This window comes from Branchiostoma belcheri, unplaced genomic scaffold (genome assembly GCF_001625305.1).
Source record: "Branchiostoma belcheri isolate BF01 breed outbred unplaced genomic scaffold, Haploidv18h27 scaffold29, whole genome shotgun sequence".
Lineage (NCBI taxonomy): Eukaryota > Metazoa > Chordata > Leptocardii > Amphioxiformes > Branchiostomatidae > Branchiostoma > Branchiostoma belcheri.
The window spans coordinates 682,548-700,557 of NW_017803898.1; the positions used below are offsets into that span (position 1 = coordinate 682,548).

General features: G+C 42.7%; 1 protein-coding gene across 1 annotated transcript in view; it reads left to right on the forward strand.

Moving 5' to 3' along the window:
- LOC109472898 (PHD finger protein 3-like) overlaps nucleotides 1-9,823 on the forward strand; it is a 20,186-nt gene extending 10,363 nt beyond the window's left edge. Inside the window, exons 12-24 of the mRNA XM_019772764.1 lie at nucleotides 430-595; nucleotides 1,012-1,128; nucleotides 1,271-1,345; nucleotides 1,541-1,585; nucleotides 2,065-2,253; nucleotides 2,685-2,782; nucleotides 3,182-3,220; nucleotides 3,672-3,819; nucleotides 4,038-4,127; nucleotides 4,580-4,775; nucleotides 6,246-6,490; nucleotides 7,638-7,759; nucleotides 8,200-9,823. Of these exons, the coding sequence (XP_019628323.1) occupies nucleotides 430-595; nucleotides 1,012-1,128; nucleotides 1,271-1,345; nucleotides 1,541-1,585; nucleotides 2,065-2,253; nucleotides 2,685-2,782; nucleotides 3,182-3,220; nucleotides 3,672-3,819; nucleotides 4,038-4,127; nucleotides 4,580-4,775; nucleotides 6,246-6,490; nucleotides 7,638-7,759; nucleotides 8,200-9,823 (3,154 nt within the window). The remainder of the gene's footprint in view (nucleotides 1-429; nucleotides 596-1,011; nucleotides 1,129-1,270; nucleotides 1,346-1,540; nucleotides 1,586-2,064; nucleotides 2,254-2,684; nucleotides 2,783-3,181; nucleotides 3,221-3,671; nucleotides 3,820-4,037; nucleotides 4,128-4,579; nucleotides 4,776-6,245; nucleotides 6,491-7,637; nucleotides 7,760-8,199) is intronic.
- Nucleotides 9,824-18,010: the final 8,187 nt, after the last annotated feature.

Here is an 18,010-nt window from a genome sequence, read left to right on the forward strand (position 1 = left end):
CTCTTTCTCTTCTCTCTCTCTCTCTTTCTGCCTCTCTCTCTTTCTGTCCATCTCTTTCTCTGTCTCTCTCTGTCTCTCTTTCTCTGTCTTTCTGTTTCTCATTCTCTGTCCCTCTCTTTCTCTTTCTCTGCCTCTTTCTCTCTCTTTCTGTCCCTCTCTCACTCTCTCCCTCACCCTCCCTGTATCATTCTCTCATTCTCTTTCTGTCTGCCCCTCTCTTTCCCTTTTTTCTTTCTCTCTCTCTCCATCTCAGTCTCAAAAGACAAAAACTTCTACTAGAGGTGAAACATTTATTTTGTGGAATAAACTTTGGTCAGGTCAACCTCACAGCAATAGAAATGAAATTTGCAGTTGATATGTCAACTCAAGGATGTCTTTCTCAGACTTGTGAATTTTAAGATAAGTAACATTTTTTCTTCACTTCTTCAGACAAGACAAGTGTGATACACTGAAGAAGAAGAGGTCCCCAGAAGACATCATGAAGATTGCATCATCGATAGAAACTGAGCTGCACAAACTTTACAACGACACGGGGACCAGATACAAGTCCAAGTACCGCAGCCTCATGTTCAACTTAAAGGATGCCAGGAACACAGTATGTCATTTTTTTTTACTTCTGGGAACAGATGTATAATTGTTTTGTTAGGGTTTGTCTGTGAGTTTGTGTGTATGTTTTTCTGGATAGTATACAATGTACATGTAGGTTGACAGCATGTGGACTTGAAAAGATTGACAGAATGACAGGTGGATAAAAGATCAGACACTGGAAATGGGGTGAACTCCAGTGTCTCCAGATCTGTCCAGAAGCCAGCAGAATTAGAGGGGAATTCAGGAAGCCAAGGATTGCATGAGTGACCCTCCAATCCTGCACAGTGTTTGTCCTAGTTTTGGTTAAAGTACATCTACAATCTCCAAGAAAATCCCAAATACATGTGCGTACTGGAAGTCTGAAATATCTGATTTCTCATTAATAGTGATGTCTTCTGAAGGTTTACATATCTTTCCTTTCAGACACTGTTTAAGAGGGTCCTGACAGGAGAAATCCGGCCCCACAAACTGGTGAAGATGTCACCAGAGGAGCTGGCCTGTAAAGAACTGGCACAGTGGAGGGACAGGGAGACCAAACATGTGAGTCTGAAAACACTTATAGGAGACCTAACATGTACACTGTATATCATCTTATGAAATGCTTACATGGGAACAATACTATACAGTAACTGAAAACAGATGGCAAATGGATTTTTAATATACAATTTTTCTTTTTTTCCAGACCCTTGAGATGATTGTGAAGAAAGAGCAGGAAGATGCTCAGATGGAGAAGCATTTGACCAAGAAAACTCATAAGGTAAAAATGTACAAATGTAATCAAAACATGTCGGGGTGCTACCTTGGGTGATACATATATTTACATGATTACCATAGATGGTTTCAGATTTTGCGAATCATGTTATGTGGCCTGTATATTTTGTACAACTGTGACAATCATACATCATTTGTTATTTCCTACAATAATGCAAACCTTTTTCTGCACCATCTACAGGGAGAGATTGAGATAGATGATGATCTTGGGGAGCTGAAAACTGAGGTTTGTCCTGAACATTGTCTGTTTGCTTCTTGAAGTCGAAAAGGTGACAAAATTATTGTTGGTTGCAATACATCATGAATTGTAACCAACGATGATTTTGACACCGTTTCAACATTTAGAGTGTCAGGTCTCTGCAACTAGCCCAAAGTATAAGACAAGTATACGAGCACTTGCCATGGCATCACAACCAGCAGGTTGTAAGCAAAAAGTGGGTGACAGCTGATTAATTTGCCTACCAATAATTTGCATAAGGTCTTGGAATGCTTTGCATGTATATGATGTAAACAAAAATATTGATTGCTGGAATAGCACCTACTAATAGTAACTGTTGTTTTATTTCCATCTCTTCTGCTAGAAATCAGACGAGAAAGAAGAAGTGTACACCTTTGCAAGATTTAGAGTATCAGGGCTACACAACTAGCCCCAAAATACTAGATATACTGACTAAATAGTTGTTTTATTTCCATCCCTCCTACTAGAAATCAGATGAGAAAGAGGAGGTGTACCTGCCCCCAGCAGCAGAGACAGCGGAGGGTCCTGACGTCCTGTCCACCATGTTAGTGGACACCACAGAACAACACAGAGCTCATCTCTTCGACCTGAACTGTAAAATCTGTACAGGCAGAATGGCTCCTCCTACTGATGAACAACCTGCCAAGAAAGTCAAGGTAAATCGATGAATGTTAGTCATGCAGGTAATGAAATACACAAGGAAACTGTTACTCAGGCAACTAGAGTTCTCTCTCTATCCGGTTTAACGTCTGTTGTTCCCCGTGTTCCGAGGGTTAAACATGCTTGCACTCTGATGCTGGGGCTTGATGTTAGCTCACCATTTGCCTCTGTCCTGTGGTTCTAGATAGATTTTGAAAACTGTCAGGGGTTTCAAGTAGTATCCACTACCTTTCGTTGTGGATGCGAATTGAAACATTAATTATTTTGACAGTTTTTAAAAGCCAGTTGCTGCAGTAACAATTGTCTTGTGTAAAGTTGAGGTGAGTTTTTACCTCCATGTACATGTACATGTATTGATGTTTTGTTTTCAGTGTGTTTGTGTGTGTGTTTTCTTGTGTAGTTAATTCCACATGCTATGTGTTGGCAGGTTGCTAAGACAGTGATTGAGGCATCCTCCACCACCAAACCTGAGGAGAGCAGTACCGGGGAGTCACCGGGACCAACTGTGGACACAACTACAGGAAGGTAAATAGATATCTCCATAAACAATAAACAAAAACCACTAGATTATAGTAGATACTGTACAATCATTTTTGCAGGGTATGAGCGGAAATGAGGTTTTTGTTTAGTTTTATCTGAGTGTCTATTTCTAAAGTATAAATTCATTAGAATTGCATATTCATCAATTCACAGTGGAGAGATTACTGCAAAAACTGTGAAATTAAAACCACCACAAAACTTTAAAATTTACAGTTGTCAAAAACTCTACAGCAAAATATTTATAACTAGAAAGTAGGAATCAAAAATGTACATAAATTCTAATAGTGTAGCTACAATTCCTTAAGTCTTCCAAAAGTGTGTCTGGTGTTGCTAAAGATAGAATAATACACAAAGCATGAGTAACAGTGAACTACTTTATTCTAGCCCAACTCCACCTCTTGTGCAGTCAGACACAGAGGAAAGGTGAGTACAAAAATGTAGATGGCTGACAAAAAATCACTGCTGAAGACTCAAACATCTCTATATGCTTGTGGCAGTGTAAAAACTATCTATATCAGTGTGACTGTTAGTGAATAACACCTTTTGTGACCAAAAATTTGAGTGATTGCTCAATAAATTTAGAAAGTGGTGCTCACATGCAGTTAGCTTGCTTAATCTTTCTGGGTGTTGGCTGGAAAAGGAAGAATTGTAGAATCTTACAAAGTTAAAAAAATTGAAGCAAAGTTCTTAATTCAAACCACTTTGCACCAGTAACATTTAGCCTCTGTGAACCAGTCATAATTGCCCTGACAGTCATCCAAATGTTGACTCCTGTTGAACAAGTGGTTATGAACAAAGAACTTTGCTACTCAATCATTCACCACCCCATGAAATTTTTTCACAAAGGTTCTAAAAAAGTTGTTTTCTTCCACAGTTCCCCCGACTCTGCCATGCCTTCTCAGTCAGAGTTGTCAGCGTCAAAGGAGCCATCAGTTTGGAAAGGGTTCATCAAAATGGAACAGCTGACGAAGTTTGTGACGCACGCCTACCCTGTGTCAGGCAGTATGGAGGACATACAGGAGGTGAGAGGGGGAATCTGGGCCACGAATCAGCTGCTACTTTTACAGTAACAGTTGGCCAGTAAAGATGGCCTGAATCTGTTTTCAAATCTGTGGATACTTTTAATGTGCGTGGACTTGTCTGTGTGGAAATCAATTGCTATGTTCTTTTTTTCTTAGCATTGTAGTTTCATTGTGATTACAAGTTTTAAACTTTATTCTTTTTTGATCTGTTTATTTAGGACTTGCCTGACACCATCATGATTTCTGGGAGAATCTCTCACAGCCATATCTGGGAGTACCTGGACAAGATCAAATCAAGTGGGAACAAGGTATGGAAATTTTATTGCAGCATGAAAGTTTGTATCTGTCTAGTAGTAGTAATATTAACTTCAAGTATTATACTGCCGGGGTTCCAGACATAGGAATGGGCAGTATTAGGCCGGTCTACTACACCATGTTTCCAAGCAGCTCTTCTCAGCGGATTCACACTGGCAAGGCTGCAATCTCTAATTTTCTTTCTTGCTTAATGTTAGTCTATTGCAATGAAGTGCTCTGAAACAAAGTCCACATTTATAAAATGATGGTTCTTTCCTGAATAAAGAGAGACAACACTTTTTACACAACCATGTGTTTTCTTCATGTTTTCATGACTGTCTGTCACCTTCCTCAGGGCAATTATGACTGGTACACGTTGCACAGCTTGCCTGTAAGAAGAGTCTTTTTATTCAGTGACTTACCAACCTGATGAAACTATTAACGGATGTTTTTTTTTACCTTTTAGGAGATCTCTATAATCCGGTTCCAGCCAGCTGTAGATGAGGAGAAGGTTGGGTACATCATGCTGTACTCATACTTCCACAGCAGACAGCGCTTTGGCGTGGTGGGGAACAACTCACGGCAGGTTAAGGACATGTACCTGATACCGCTGCCTTCTCACGAGGAGGTGCCCTACCAGCTCAAACCTTTCGATGGACCAGGTATGATTATCATCATTAGTTAGTAAGTTAGTTAGCCATTAGTTAATAAGTTACTTAATAAGTTAAGTTAGTTAACAGTTCAAAGACATGTACCTGATACCACTGCCCTCTCACGAGGAAGTGCCATACCAGCTCAAACCTTTCGATGGACCAGGTACAGTTATCGTTGTTGGTTAGTTAGTGTTATCGTCCCCCTTAGTTAGTTAAATGGGTTAAGGACATGTACCTGATACCCCTGCCTTCTCATGAGGAGGTGCCCTACCAGCTCAAACCTTTCGATGGGCCAGGTACGGTTGTCGTCATCAGTTAGTTAATTAATTAGTTGATAAGTTAATAAGTTAGTTAACAGGTTAAGGACATGTACCTGATACCACTGCCTTCACACGAGGAGGTGCCATACCAGCTCAAACCTTTCGATGGGCCAGGTACAGTTATCATCATTAGTTAATTAATAAGTTAACAGGTTAATTGATAGGTTAGTTAACAAGTTAAAGATATGTACCTGATACCACTGCCATCACACGAGGAGGTGCCCTACCAACTCAAGCCTTTCGATGGACCAGGTATGGTTATCATCATTAGTTAGTTATTGATTTAGTTAATAAGTTAGTATTAGTTAATAGTTAACAGGTTAAGGACATGTACCTGATACCGCTGCCTTCTCATGAGGAGGTGCCATACCAGCTGAAACCTTTCGATGGACCAGGTACGGTTGTCATTGTTAGTTAGTTAATTAGTTGATAAGTTAATAAGTTAGTTAACAGGTTAAGGACATGTACCTGATACCCCTGCCTTCTCACGAGGAAGTCCCCTACCAGCTCAAACCCTTTGATGGACCAGGTACAGTTATGGTCATTAGTTAATTAGTTGATAAGTTAATAAGTTAGTTAATGGGTCAAGGACATGTACCTGATACCACTGCCATCACATGAGGAGGTGCCCTACCAGCTCAAACCCTTCGATGGACCAGGTATGGTTATTCGAATGAAAGCTCATCAGTGTTGGTAGGAGCCATAGTGGTAAAGTTTAACTTTGTTCCAACACAAAAGAAAGAACTTACAGCATTATGTATTACCATGGAATAATGACAATAAACATGCCCATGTGTGAATTTTGTTCCAACACGAAAAAAAGAACTCACTGTGAATTTTTGGTCACAAAATTTGTCAGATGAATGGTCCACAGTGCTAACTGTCTGGAATCTGGAAGTGTGGTGGCATCAGGAGTGAATAGAAAGTGGCTGGAATATGGAATCTCAAACTGTCACGGTGCAGATGTCATCTTCCAGCCACTTATGATAAACTCCCACCATGTTCTACCTTTTATTCTAAGTCTTGGAACATTGTGTGTTAGCCAAATAGAAGCTTGTGTGATATGGCTAGTTATCGCACGAGCCAGAACACCCTATCAACCATTATCATAGCCCAGGTATGATATGAATTTTATCATTATATCTTCTTGTTGTTCCAGGACTAGAGGAGCCGAGACCACACATGCTGCTGGGTCTCATCATTCGGAACCGCTCGGCGAAGCGGTCGGCGAGTTCCAGCTCCGAGTCCACGCCGCTCCACGTGCCGAGCCCGAAACACCGACGCTACAGCGAGATATCCGGCACGCCTCCCTCTGCCTCCTCTCCCTCCGCGTCTGGGACTAAACACAGACACCATCACCATCATCATCATCATCACTCCAGGCGACATGAGCACGAGAAAAAGGTACGGTATGAATGGTTGAGTAAAGTCTACTAAAGAGACTCTTTTTACACAACCAAGTCTTTTATTCAGTCCATGTTTCAGTGACCATCTGTCACCTTCCTCAGGACAGTTCTGACTGGTGCACACTGCACTCTAGATGCATTCCCAAATGTACAACATTTACATATCTACACATATACATGGTTACAGGGAACTGTATCTACAATGCAGTCCCAGATGTACAGGGGTTGGATATGTACATAATTGTGGTCAGTTATTAAACAAAAGCAGTTACAGAGAACAGATTTCACAATACCAGTCCTATATTCTACAGACAACATTTACTTGTATTGTGTACTGTGTATTGCCCTTGTGAGATGTACTATGGTATGATCAATGATGTGTTAAAGTTATATAGGATCTAGGAAAAGTATTATAATCTGGATTGTTTACTAGTATTTCTCTGCAATTCATAGCTACATAAGATTGCTGGGTTGGAAGCAATGACACCTTGCAGTATTTTAGATGATACTATGGTTCATACTGTACTGTACACTTCATACTGTACTTTGGAAGAAAGTATCTTGATGTTCTGAAATATATTTTTATTCTCAATATCTGACTTAAAGCCACAAGTGGAACAAAAGAAGGAAGAGCCCAAGGTAAAACATAAGTACTTGTCTCTGCACCTGAACTGGTTGTGTTTTGAGTTGAAATCAGTTTGGACATAACAGTTTCCTTTTGTAGCAGGCAATTCTACTGACAAGTAAGACCCAATGTTATACATGGTTTCTAACTTTTTTTTTCTATAGTTTCAGAAGTTACCCTGTTTCTATATACACATGCATATGCACAACCATTGTTTATTCCTGCAATAATGATAGTGTTTTTTAATGTGTATTGGGTATTGGGTTGTTTACTAGTAACTGTTGGTTGTAGCCAAGAAATGTATGATTGAAATGATTGATTTGAATGTTGTTGGCAGTTGGATTGTTTCCACATGTTCCTTTTTTGTTTTCAAGGTTTTGATGGTTCTCCCAATTTTTCATCACACAAAAAAATGTTAACAAATGAATGTATTTGTGTACAACTTCAAAAACTTCAAAGCAGGTGTTCACCTTAAAGTTTGAAGAAAGTTTGATGTATAATTTTTTACGCTTTTCTACAGAGAAAGAGTGAGGCAGCCACCCCAGTTCCTGCTAAGAAGGTGTACACGATACCAGAACACGAGATCAGCGATCCAATTGTCAAGCAGTATGCAAATGTGGACCCATCGGCACTGATCGCAAGGTATACAATCAATAAAATTCAATATTGATTCAAAAGGCCCAAGGGCTATACAATGTAGAAGTCCACACCATAGGATTGACTCACATGTTGGCAGAATGACAGTGGTTCGTTTCTGGTGTTTGTCTGCTTGTTTAGTTGTGTGTCCTCACGTATTGGAAAACAGTAGGGTAACAGAATCTGAAGGGGGAAATGGTGTAACCACAGCCTGGCACAAAAGTCTGTATGCTGTGAGGAAGTCAGTGAACGGTAAAAACTAGAAGGTTAGCTCATTTCCTGACTACAGTTTCCAGATATACTCATGTCTGTTGCTTCTTTTGGGTCAGTGCAGTTCCCAAAAGTGTACGATGTAGCCTTGCACTGAGCAAACTCGTTGAAAAAAAACAAAAAAACTTGTGAGTTTCTTGTTTTCAGCTGAAATGTTGTTTTTCCCCCCTCCCCAGAACGAGTCAGGATGAGATGGAGGAGATGCCGTACTCCCCCGGCCAGGCCGCGCAGGAGGAGGAGGAGGAACAACCGTACGACCCCGGCGACGAAGACTTCTTACCCGTCGAGGAGGGCGTCGAATCCCCCCCACCCCAGTCCCCGCCCGCACAGCACGACTCCGACTCTGACAGTGTGCTGGAGGCTGCGATTGGCCAGTCCGACTCCAACGAAGCCAGTGCTAGCCAATCGGAGCCGTCGTTAGATAACATCCTCATGACGCCGCTAGGGGACAACCCAACGCTTTCAGAGCAGCAGAGGCTGTTAATCGAGCTGACAAAACAAGTCGAGGAGCAGAAAAAACTCCTCCTCGAGCAACAAAAGAACTTAGAAAGCATCTGTAGTGGGCCAAACAGTGCTACTGGTAGTCCTGTGGTGGAATTTTCCACCTCCGGGGATGCAATAACTGTCTCAACTGTAGGAGAAAATGTCCGAGGTACAGCTTCCCAAGTCCAGACCACTGCTGCTCCCACAAAAATGGTCTCTTCCGCCACAACTTCGAGTACAAAAACTTCTGGTGCTGAGAAAAAGACTGGTACAGCTAGTGCTGCATCCACTGATGCAGACAGCAGCAAAGTGGAAGGGAGTGATAGTCCAGAGCTGCCCATGATTCCAGGACTAGGCGGAGATTTGACTCCGCCGGTAACAATTCCAGGCCTCGGAGGCTCGGATGCAGTAACTACAGCAGCATCTGGTACTTCAGTGTATTCAAGTGCGGTGCAAGGAAAGGTTGAGGAAAAGTCATCAAAGGAGAAGGTATCTGAGGCAGTGTCAATGCAAGCAAGCAGTGGGGCACCCACGGTTTCGACGAGTGGTTCCTTCGAGATCCCGGCGAACATTTCCGAGCTGTTACAGAAGGTGAGCTCAATCGTGAAACAGACGAGTCAGAGCCCTTCGACCACGGGGGTCACGCAACAGCCACTAGCGCAGCAGGCGACAATTCCACAGGCTGGGCTGTCTGGATACCTTCCCCAGATGTCGCAGATACCGAGTGCTGGCTTCCACCAGGCTCCCGGGCAAGCCACGCAAGCCGCCATTGGACAACAGCAGGTCCCAGGTGCGGCACAGCCAATGGGAAGCTTCGGTGGAACTTGGACAGCCAATCAGAGCGCAGTACTGCCTCCACAGGGTGAAGGGCAAGTTCGACCTGCGGGCCAACCGGCGCCGGCTGTGGGCGAAAGACGTTCCGACGAATCAGCTCGTGACCACAGCAGCCGGCCGCCCGGTCCTTTTCCAGGGTACGACCCTAGAAACGTGCAGAGGTTCGAGTATAACAACGAGCAACACGGCCGGCAGGTTCGCCGGGATTCGGGCGAGGACAGGGGCCACCACTCCAGTCGGGACAGGTGGCACGATCGCGGCAGCAGGGACGATCGGAGAGACAGTCGCCGCGACGACAGTCGCCACGACAACCACAGCAGAGAGGACCGCAGGGGGTCCCGGGACCATGGCTATGGTAGGGACAGAGACAGGGACAGGGATAGAGAGCGAGATCGGGACAGGGATAGGCACAGGCAGGATCGTAACAATCGGGACAGAGGCGGCAGGGGGAGCCAGTGGCAGGACAGCCACAGGAGGAGATAGAAATACAGACTTTGTTTATATCGTGCCAATAATTTCAGCTCAGTTGATAACTCGCACCAATAGTGTACTGTTAGTGTTAAACACTGGTTGTAAATCTACTTTGCATTGTTAAAATGTAAAAGTTGATAACTCGCACCAACAGTCTACTGTTACGCTCTAGTTGCGAAACTACTTTGCATTGCCATTGGTACAATGTAAAAGTTGATAACTCGCACCTACAGTCCACTGTTATTCACTGGTTGTACCGGTACAACTACTTTGCATTGCCATCGGTACAATGTAAAAAGTTGATAACTCTCACCAACAGTCTACTGTTTCGCAGTGGTTGTAAAACTACTTTGCATTGCCATTGGTACAATGTAGAAGTTGATAACTCGCACCTACAGTCTAATGTTACGCACTTGTAAAACTACTTTGCGTTCGTAAAAGTTAATGATCGTTAGAAATACTCGTGGAACAAGGGAACGTGGGAGCCATATGTGTCTGCCTGATATCAACGTAACTTTTATTTTTAGTTCTGTACAATTGTTACTAATGATGTATGATTCAGTGGTTGCACCAGTGTTTTGAAGCATTGTTTGTGACGACACAGAGATAGAGTAAGTATTATTACTCGGACCAATACCTTGTAGTATATTACTACAAGCTGCTATGTCGTGCTTTGCAAGTAAAATAGACGCGTCATAGTTGTAACATGTACACTTGTGAAGTTTTTAGTTTGTGATGTCAAGGGTTTATTAGTGTCTATCTTATGCAGTCGGACAATGCCAGAATTCAAAATCTGTACATACATGTATACTGGCTAGAAAGCCTGGGAATATTACTTTGCATATTCCAATGCATAATAACATGACATCTTTCTTTGGGTCACATTCATTGTAATATTGTCGTATGATCACCAACCAATGTCATTTTTTAATAAATGCATGTTTAGTACAAAGCCTGCTTAAAAATTCCTTGATATCAGAATCTTATGACAACCAACAGTGAATGTGGCCACACCATAATTTTTAGTTAAACCCTTCTGCTTGGTTCAAAACCATTGTGCAGTCTTGGCATACTATTACTAGTACATATTTAGGTGCACAACATTTAGTACTCAAAGCATATGTAGAAATCGAAAGTGTATTCGAACATTACATGTTTCTTTTTACCACAACAGATCTAGAATATAAATACATTTTCAAAGCCATGGTTTGATCTCAGTTTGTTGTGATGCAAACCCATATCAATGTTTTTTTTGTATAGATAGTCTTGCTAAGGTTGGTGTAAGATGAAGTATAGTGTTTTGGAGACTTTAATACTCATATGACGTACCCAACTGTGATAATGCAGAAAATGGACAACAGTTTGTTATGAATATATGACAACCTCTAACGTGCTCAGTATGTATGAAAAAAGGCTAACAAAGCTAGAACTGATCATGTCAGATGCAACCGGTACGTTGCTGAACATTAAGCTATAAGAAAAGGGACACGGGGGAGGGGGGCTATTTGAAGGGGCTATACTATTTGAAGGGGCTATACGTTAGCAGGTTAGATATATTGGGGAACGCCCAAGATACAAATATCAACGATGGAGATGAGAACGAACGAATACGATTGTCGGGCGTACGGCACCGTCACTGCATGTCAATCATTCACACATGAAAACACACAATTACACCAGAAGCAATCATCAGAAGTGACAGATGTATGTGTATACTACTCTGTACAATATATTACCACGTTTTTTTTTTACTATTTCAAAAACATGGTACCATATCACTAACAACATTCACGTTTTCATATGATACCCATTTTTAATAAATTTAAAGACTAGCCGTTCATTTTTTCCTGAGTGGTACCCGTGAAATGCTAGCTTTGGGGTCATGTGGCGTAATGGCAGAGTGCTCGACTCAGAACCAAGAGGTCCTGGGTTCGAGTCCTGACATGCCACCGATCTTGCGCCCTTGAGAAGGCACTTGACACAATTTTCCTCACTTAACTGGAAATGAGCATTGCCCTGTCCTGTATTTGTCATCTGCGTCGGTGGCGGCATAAAATAAGTTGAAATAACTTGAGTGTGCCGTCACCATGTCTAGTCATGAAATGTTGGAATAAAAGAAAATGGTAGGCAACAGCGACAAGTGCGTCAATGCTGGCGATGCTATGCGACCGTTACTACTGCGTCAGTGGACATGAATGCTTGTGCGCGATGCTCATTTCACAGAGCGAATTTAATGGCCCATAAAGACTTAACCTGTTGCACGCTAAAGCAGCCGTTTGGCTACCAGTTGTCTCGGTTACCGGGGAAGGCAGCAGGGAGAAGGTTAACCTCACATTTCTTCATTTCACAAAGCGAATTCAATGGCCTATGAAAAATATGGGCGTCAGCGATAAAGACTTAACCCTTACTACGCTGAAGCAGCCGTTTGGGTACCAGTTACCCTTGGTTACGGGGGAAGGCAGCAGGGAGAAGGTTAACTGCATTCCTTCAGTCGGTTCCTCCCGTGCGAGCGATGCAGTCTTGTGGGAACGCAGGTATTGAGACAGACGTTCTTACCACAAGCACGCGCATCGTACCACTAGGGACCTATCTATCATCCGCAGTGCCCAACAGGTGGTCTTTGCACTGTCAACGGCAGCAGTTTTTCTGTTACTGTGTTATTCAGTTGACCACTGAATAGCCCGTTTGAGAAAACAGTGAATTTTATCGTGGACGTTTCCTGCTTTGCTTGTGACTTACTGTGACCCAAACCGGCATCTTTTGAGAGATCTTCGTGGGATATTTTCCTCGTATATTGCAGAGGAACAGTAAGAAACAGTGAAGTATTCCGTAAACGTTTAGTAGTGCTTGCTGTGAGCCATCTTTTAGAGAACTTCGCGGGGTGTTTTCCTCGTACATTGCGGTATTTCCCTCGTACATTGTGAGGTATTTTTCCGTACCTTGCGGGGTGTTTTTCCCGTGGATTGCGGGGCGTTTTCCTCGTATATTGCGAGGCGTTTTCCTCGTACACTGCGAGGTGTTTTTCCTCGTTCATTGCGAGTTGTTTTTCCTACAACATTGCGAGGCGTTTCCCTCGAACATTGCGGGGTATTTTCCTCTGACATTGCGAGGCGTTTTTCCTCGTAGATTGCGGGGTGTTTGCCTCGGACATTGCGGGGTATTTTCCTCGCATATTGCGGGGTGTTTTTCTTCGTACATTGCAGGACGTTTTTCCCCGTAGATTTCGGGGTGTTTTCCTCGTACACTGTGAGGCATTTTTTTTCTCTGAGGCGTTTGCCTCGCATATTGCGGGGTGTTTGCCTCAATCGTACATCGTGGTGTGATTTCCTCATACATTGCGGGGGAACCTCATCGCAAGATGCCGAGGCCCGCGAGGACCTGGGCGGCGGTGGCGGGCTTGCTGCTGATGGTGGTGACCGGGGCCTGGGCTCAGCGATGTCCCGCAGGTAAGGCGCTGTTTTCCCTTCGCAGGGTTTGACCAAGGCAGCGATAGTACTGATGATTTGTGGGTTCATTGTTGATTTTGTGATGTAGTATGTCTCTTTGAATGTGTTTACTGTATTTTTTCTGTACCATGTACATTTGTATTGTATTGTGTCATTCTAGCTAACAGTGTTCTCCCACCGTTGAATGTTACTCTTATCATAGATAACATATTCGAAACTTTAAGGTGCATTTTCGTTGTGACATTGATATGTTGTAGTGCATGTTTCTTGCAATGGTAAGGTGAATTTTGTTGAAATTTTACGACATACAATGTTTGAGAAAATAAAATTTGGCTGCGAAGCGTTACCAGACAATAAAAGCAATGAAAAGTACAGCGGCACTGGGTGTACAAAAGGAGAAATGATGTGAATCATAAAGTTTAATTGTCCGATGGTAATGTAGAGCCTCACCACAAAAGGTGTGTCTGGCTACGCTCTAAATATTTGATGAGGCCGGCTACCGTTCTTTTGTGGCAGAACTGTAATTTTCTACGTGAAACTGTAATTTTCCACGAACTCCAGACATGTAATTAAGAAATGGGGCAACAAGTGTTCTGTGCGAGAGACTGTGCAACAGTTGTGTGCCTATTGAAGTGCATGTACTGTATCGTGCAATGTGACAATCGTAACATGAACTAGCCTGTACCAGGCTCCAGAAACGGCTGGAAATCCTGAGTACAAATTGGCCAAAGAAGCAGATAACTTGCCATAGAAGTTGGTCCGCTGAATTTGAAGGGTTGCCGTTACAAATTGGATGGCACCCAGGCTTTTTTGTCGCTTCTGAAGCCTGCTAGAGGCTAAAAACAAACCACACCTAGCACCTTCTGAAGTCTGTTGTTTGAGCTTATCCAAGAGTTGATAACTACCACATTTGAAAACAGCTAGTGTTCTCGGACCATGTTGGCATGTAGCAATACAAAAACGCCCTCTTGCGGATCTTGAATTTATACCAGCCACAGCCTGGTGCTGCAACTGTAATACTAGGCGTGGCCCTACTTTTCTAGCTATCAACGCTGCCCTTGTGCTAAAACTGCATTGTAAAGTGAGGCCCGTACATTTGTCACTGGCTCTGTCCTTGGTGCTGAAATGGACCAGCTGGCATGCCGGAGACGCCCTCTAGCGGAACTTAAATGTATACCTGCTGCTGCTTGGTATCTAAAACTGTAATACAAGGCGTGGCCCTAGTTTTCTAGCTATCAATGCTGGCCTTATGCTAGCGCTAAAACTGTATTGTAAAATGAGGCCCGTACTTTTGTCACTGTCTCTGCCCGTGGTTGCTCATTTTTAATTAAGTCCGACGTTTTTTTTTTCTGATGTACGACACATTCATGTACAAATGTGTTTTAAATTTCACATTTGTTTTCGGTGTATTTCAAATGCTTCATGTATGAAATGATGACGACAAGCAAATGCCAACATCAGACAGATTTCCTCATCCAGAATATGTCTGTTTTGCCGCCATGAAATCCGTTGGATGCCTATCCCACCGCTGCCACCAGTTGTAAAGAGCCATTCCAAACCCAAAGGTTTATCAAAGGAAGACGAGATGGGTTAGATGTGTTGTATTCTCATGCCATGTGCCAGACTGAACTGTTTCTAACTGGTTTCCAAGAAGTGGTCAGTGGACTAGCCTACTCAGCACCGGGGGTGGCGGGTTCTACCATTCCCTTGGGGGGGGGGGCTACAACAGACCAGAATATTGGATCGTTACAGTATGTGTATTTATTCATTTATATATTCAGAAATTGTAACATGACAATACAAAGTGTGCACTAGGCAGCAAGTATGCTGATAACGTGCACACCTAACACATACATGTACACCACATTGTGTTTGACATTACATCACACTATGTGTTATTTCCTACAGTCACCGCCGGCGGTAAGACTACGGAAAGGCCGGTACTACAGGACAGTTCGGGGATGACCGTTCGAGGCAGCCCTGCGTACACCACAGACGGCGTGCAGGAGACGTGCTGGGCTGTGGAAGAAAGTCCGGATCCGTTCCACGCCGAGTACGCCTTCCCCCAGGCACTGACGGTCACTCGTGTGGGGATCCAGACCTGCCAATGGGACGGTGCAGGTAATTTTACATCCATGTGTTCTTGGCTGTTCCCGTTTTTTTCTTCTTCGAGTGCAATACGAGGTGTCTGTTGAATATGGACCAGCTTAGATCTAGCAGGAAATGGTCACTAAATTAAGGGGGGATACTTGCTTTGCTAAAGATTGGGCAGTTTTTAACAATTAATACCTTTCTTTGAATGTTGATATTGGCAGCTTTTATCAATTAATACCTTTTCTTTTAATGTTGATATTCTGCTTAATTAAGCATGTTACGTTTTCCATTTTCTGTTTTATGAGCTAGCCTCCACAAGTAGAAAAAAGTTGTTTGTTTGCTTTCGATTTTTAAAGTCCTGGGCTGTTTTCAGTGATTATATCTTTACATATTTTTGTTTTTACATATATAGTTGCCCTTTCCTTTTTTTTTCTTGGATATTTTTTTATATTTTTCTTCAACTGCGTTTGACCTTGACTTCAGGTTCTGCCACTACGTCCGTGACGGTGCTTTCAAGGCAGGACCCGGATGCTGATTGGTCGGTAGCTGGTCACGTGATGGTAAAATCGGTTGCCGACGTGACGCATTCCCTCTGGAGTATCCGGTCACGTGGCCGCTACTGGAGGGTTCAGGGGTCATCAGCAATTTGCATATGTGAAGTCTCGTTTGAGACAGCCGATGGTAAATTTACAGTCTACTTTATTCTGTGTCCTTAAGAATATTAGCTGGCTTTTTGGAGTTCTCTTTAAATATATCACTTTTTTTTCTTCAGAATATTGAAACTCGTGATTAGCCCACTTGATTGTAACATTGTATTTAAGACTTATGCTACCCTTTATTGTTTTAATATTTAGGATGTTAAGTTTTATTTTATACATCTTTTTGTACTATGTTAGATAATTGTTGCCATGTACTGTACTTTGTACAACTGTGGTTCAATGAAGTTCTATAATGGTGGCAACGATTTCTTGATATAGAAACGCCTTGCAGCTGTGACTTCGAGCGGCCTGACTTGTGTGGATACACCCAGAGCGGGGAAGACGATTTTGACTGGACACACCAGCATGGACAGACGCCATCTTTGTACACCGGGCCACCTGGCGATCACACTTATACTGCAGCAGACAAAGGTAAGAAATAGGTCCCAAAAATATGCATGAAAATGAAAAATGAAAATACAAAAAATGTACCTTCACGTGGCCTTGGTCTTACAGACTACCATTCTGTTTATCTTCTTGCTCAAACGCATTCATATATGGTGACACGAGTCCAACTCTGTCCTGCTACTTGCTACATAATATAATGTGACCTAACATCACAGATTCACATGGTGTCTGCTACAGCACCGGTTACCATGGTGACAGACGTCTGGCACAGGTCATTGCATTGACCTTGTTTTTCTTTATTGGACATAATTTTTAAAAAGGATAATTTCCTTTCCCTACTTGAAAAAAAGGACGTTACATCTTCACGGAGGCGTCCATGCCAAGAAGGGAGCAAGAGAGAGCCAGGCTGACGTCACCACAGTGCCCGGCTGCGCCCCCTGGCGGAAAGCTGTGTCTGCAGTTCCACTACCACATGTACGGGGGGAACGTGGGGAGGCTCAGTGTCTACGTCTACACTGAACACGTAAGTTTCTGTTTCTGATATATAAACTGTAGGAACTGAACAAATTATATACGTATAACTGAAATGTTTAAGCAATGATTCTCTTAAACACTACCTATATACGAGTTTTTCCTTACATCATGTACATGCAAATCATTTGAATGCATATGCAAATTTCGATAGTCACATCAGTCAAATGTCACCCACTTAAAATTTTTTGCCTACTTTTCGCTGGCCAGGTGATCGCTTGTATTGGGTTGAATTTATTCATTTTCTTGAACACTATTATTGCTATTTTAACATTTATTAATTTAAAATATGTTATAATATGTTAAGTTGTTTTACATGTGATATATTTCTGTTTATTGAATATGTGTTGAATTGGGAACTTCAAAAGAGTCTTCAAGTTGGTACAACTATTTGTATTCATTCAAGGTTCCAATGTATCCAACATGGACGATGAGCGGCAACCAATCAGACGTCTGGAATATTGCCCGCATCCCGCTGACCTTTGACCGGCCGTTCCATGTGGAGTTCGAAGCTGTGATTGGTGGAGGATCGAAGGGCGACATCGCCATCGATGACGTCACTCTGAGGGGAGGAAGCTGTGATGGCGAAGGTCTGTTTTGCTCATTGTTAATTTCAGTCGTTTTAAAAGGGACAATAAATGATAAAATGACTATGAGGGATGAATGCTTCCACATTTTCATGATAATTAATTTTTTTGTATGTCTGCATGCGTGTGTGCGTGTGTGTGTGTGTGTGTGTGTGTGTGTGTGCGTTGTGTGTGTCTGGCTGTGTGTGTGTGTGTGTGTGTATGTGTATGTGTGTGTTTAGTCTGTGGTTGTGTATGTCTGTGTTGTGTGTGTGTGTGTGTGTGTGTGTGTGTGTGTGTCTGGTTGTGTGTGTGTGTGTCTGGTTGTGTGTGTGTGTGTGTGTAATTGTGTGTGTGTGAACTGGGTATGGCTGGATTCAGTCTGTCCCAGGGTGAGAAAGTCATTAATCACTTCTACAATCGTTTGTTGTTAAACTTTTTTTCTTCAATTTTTAG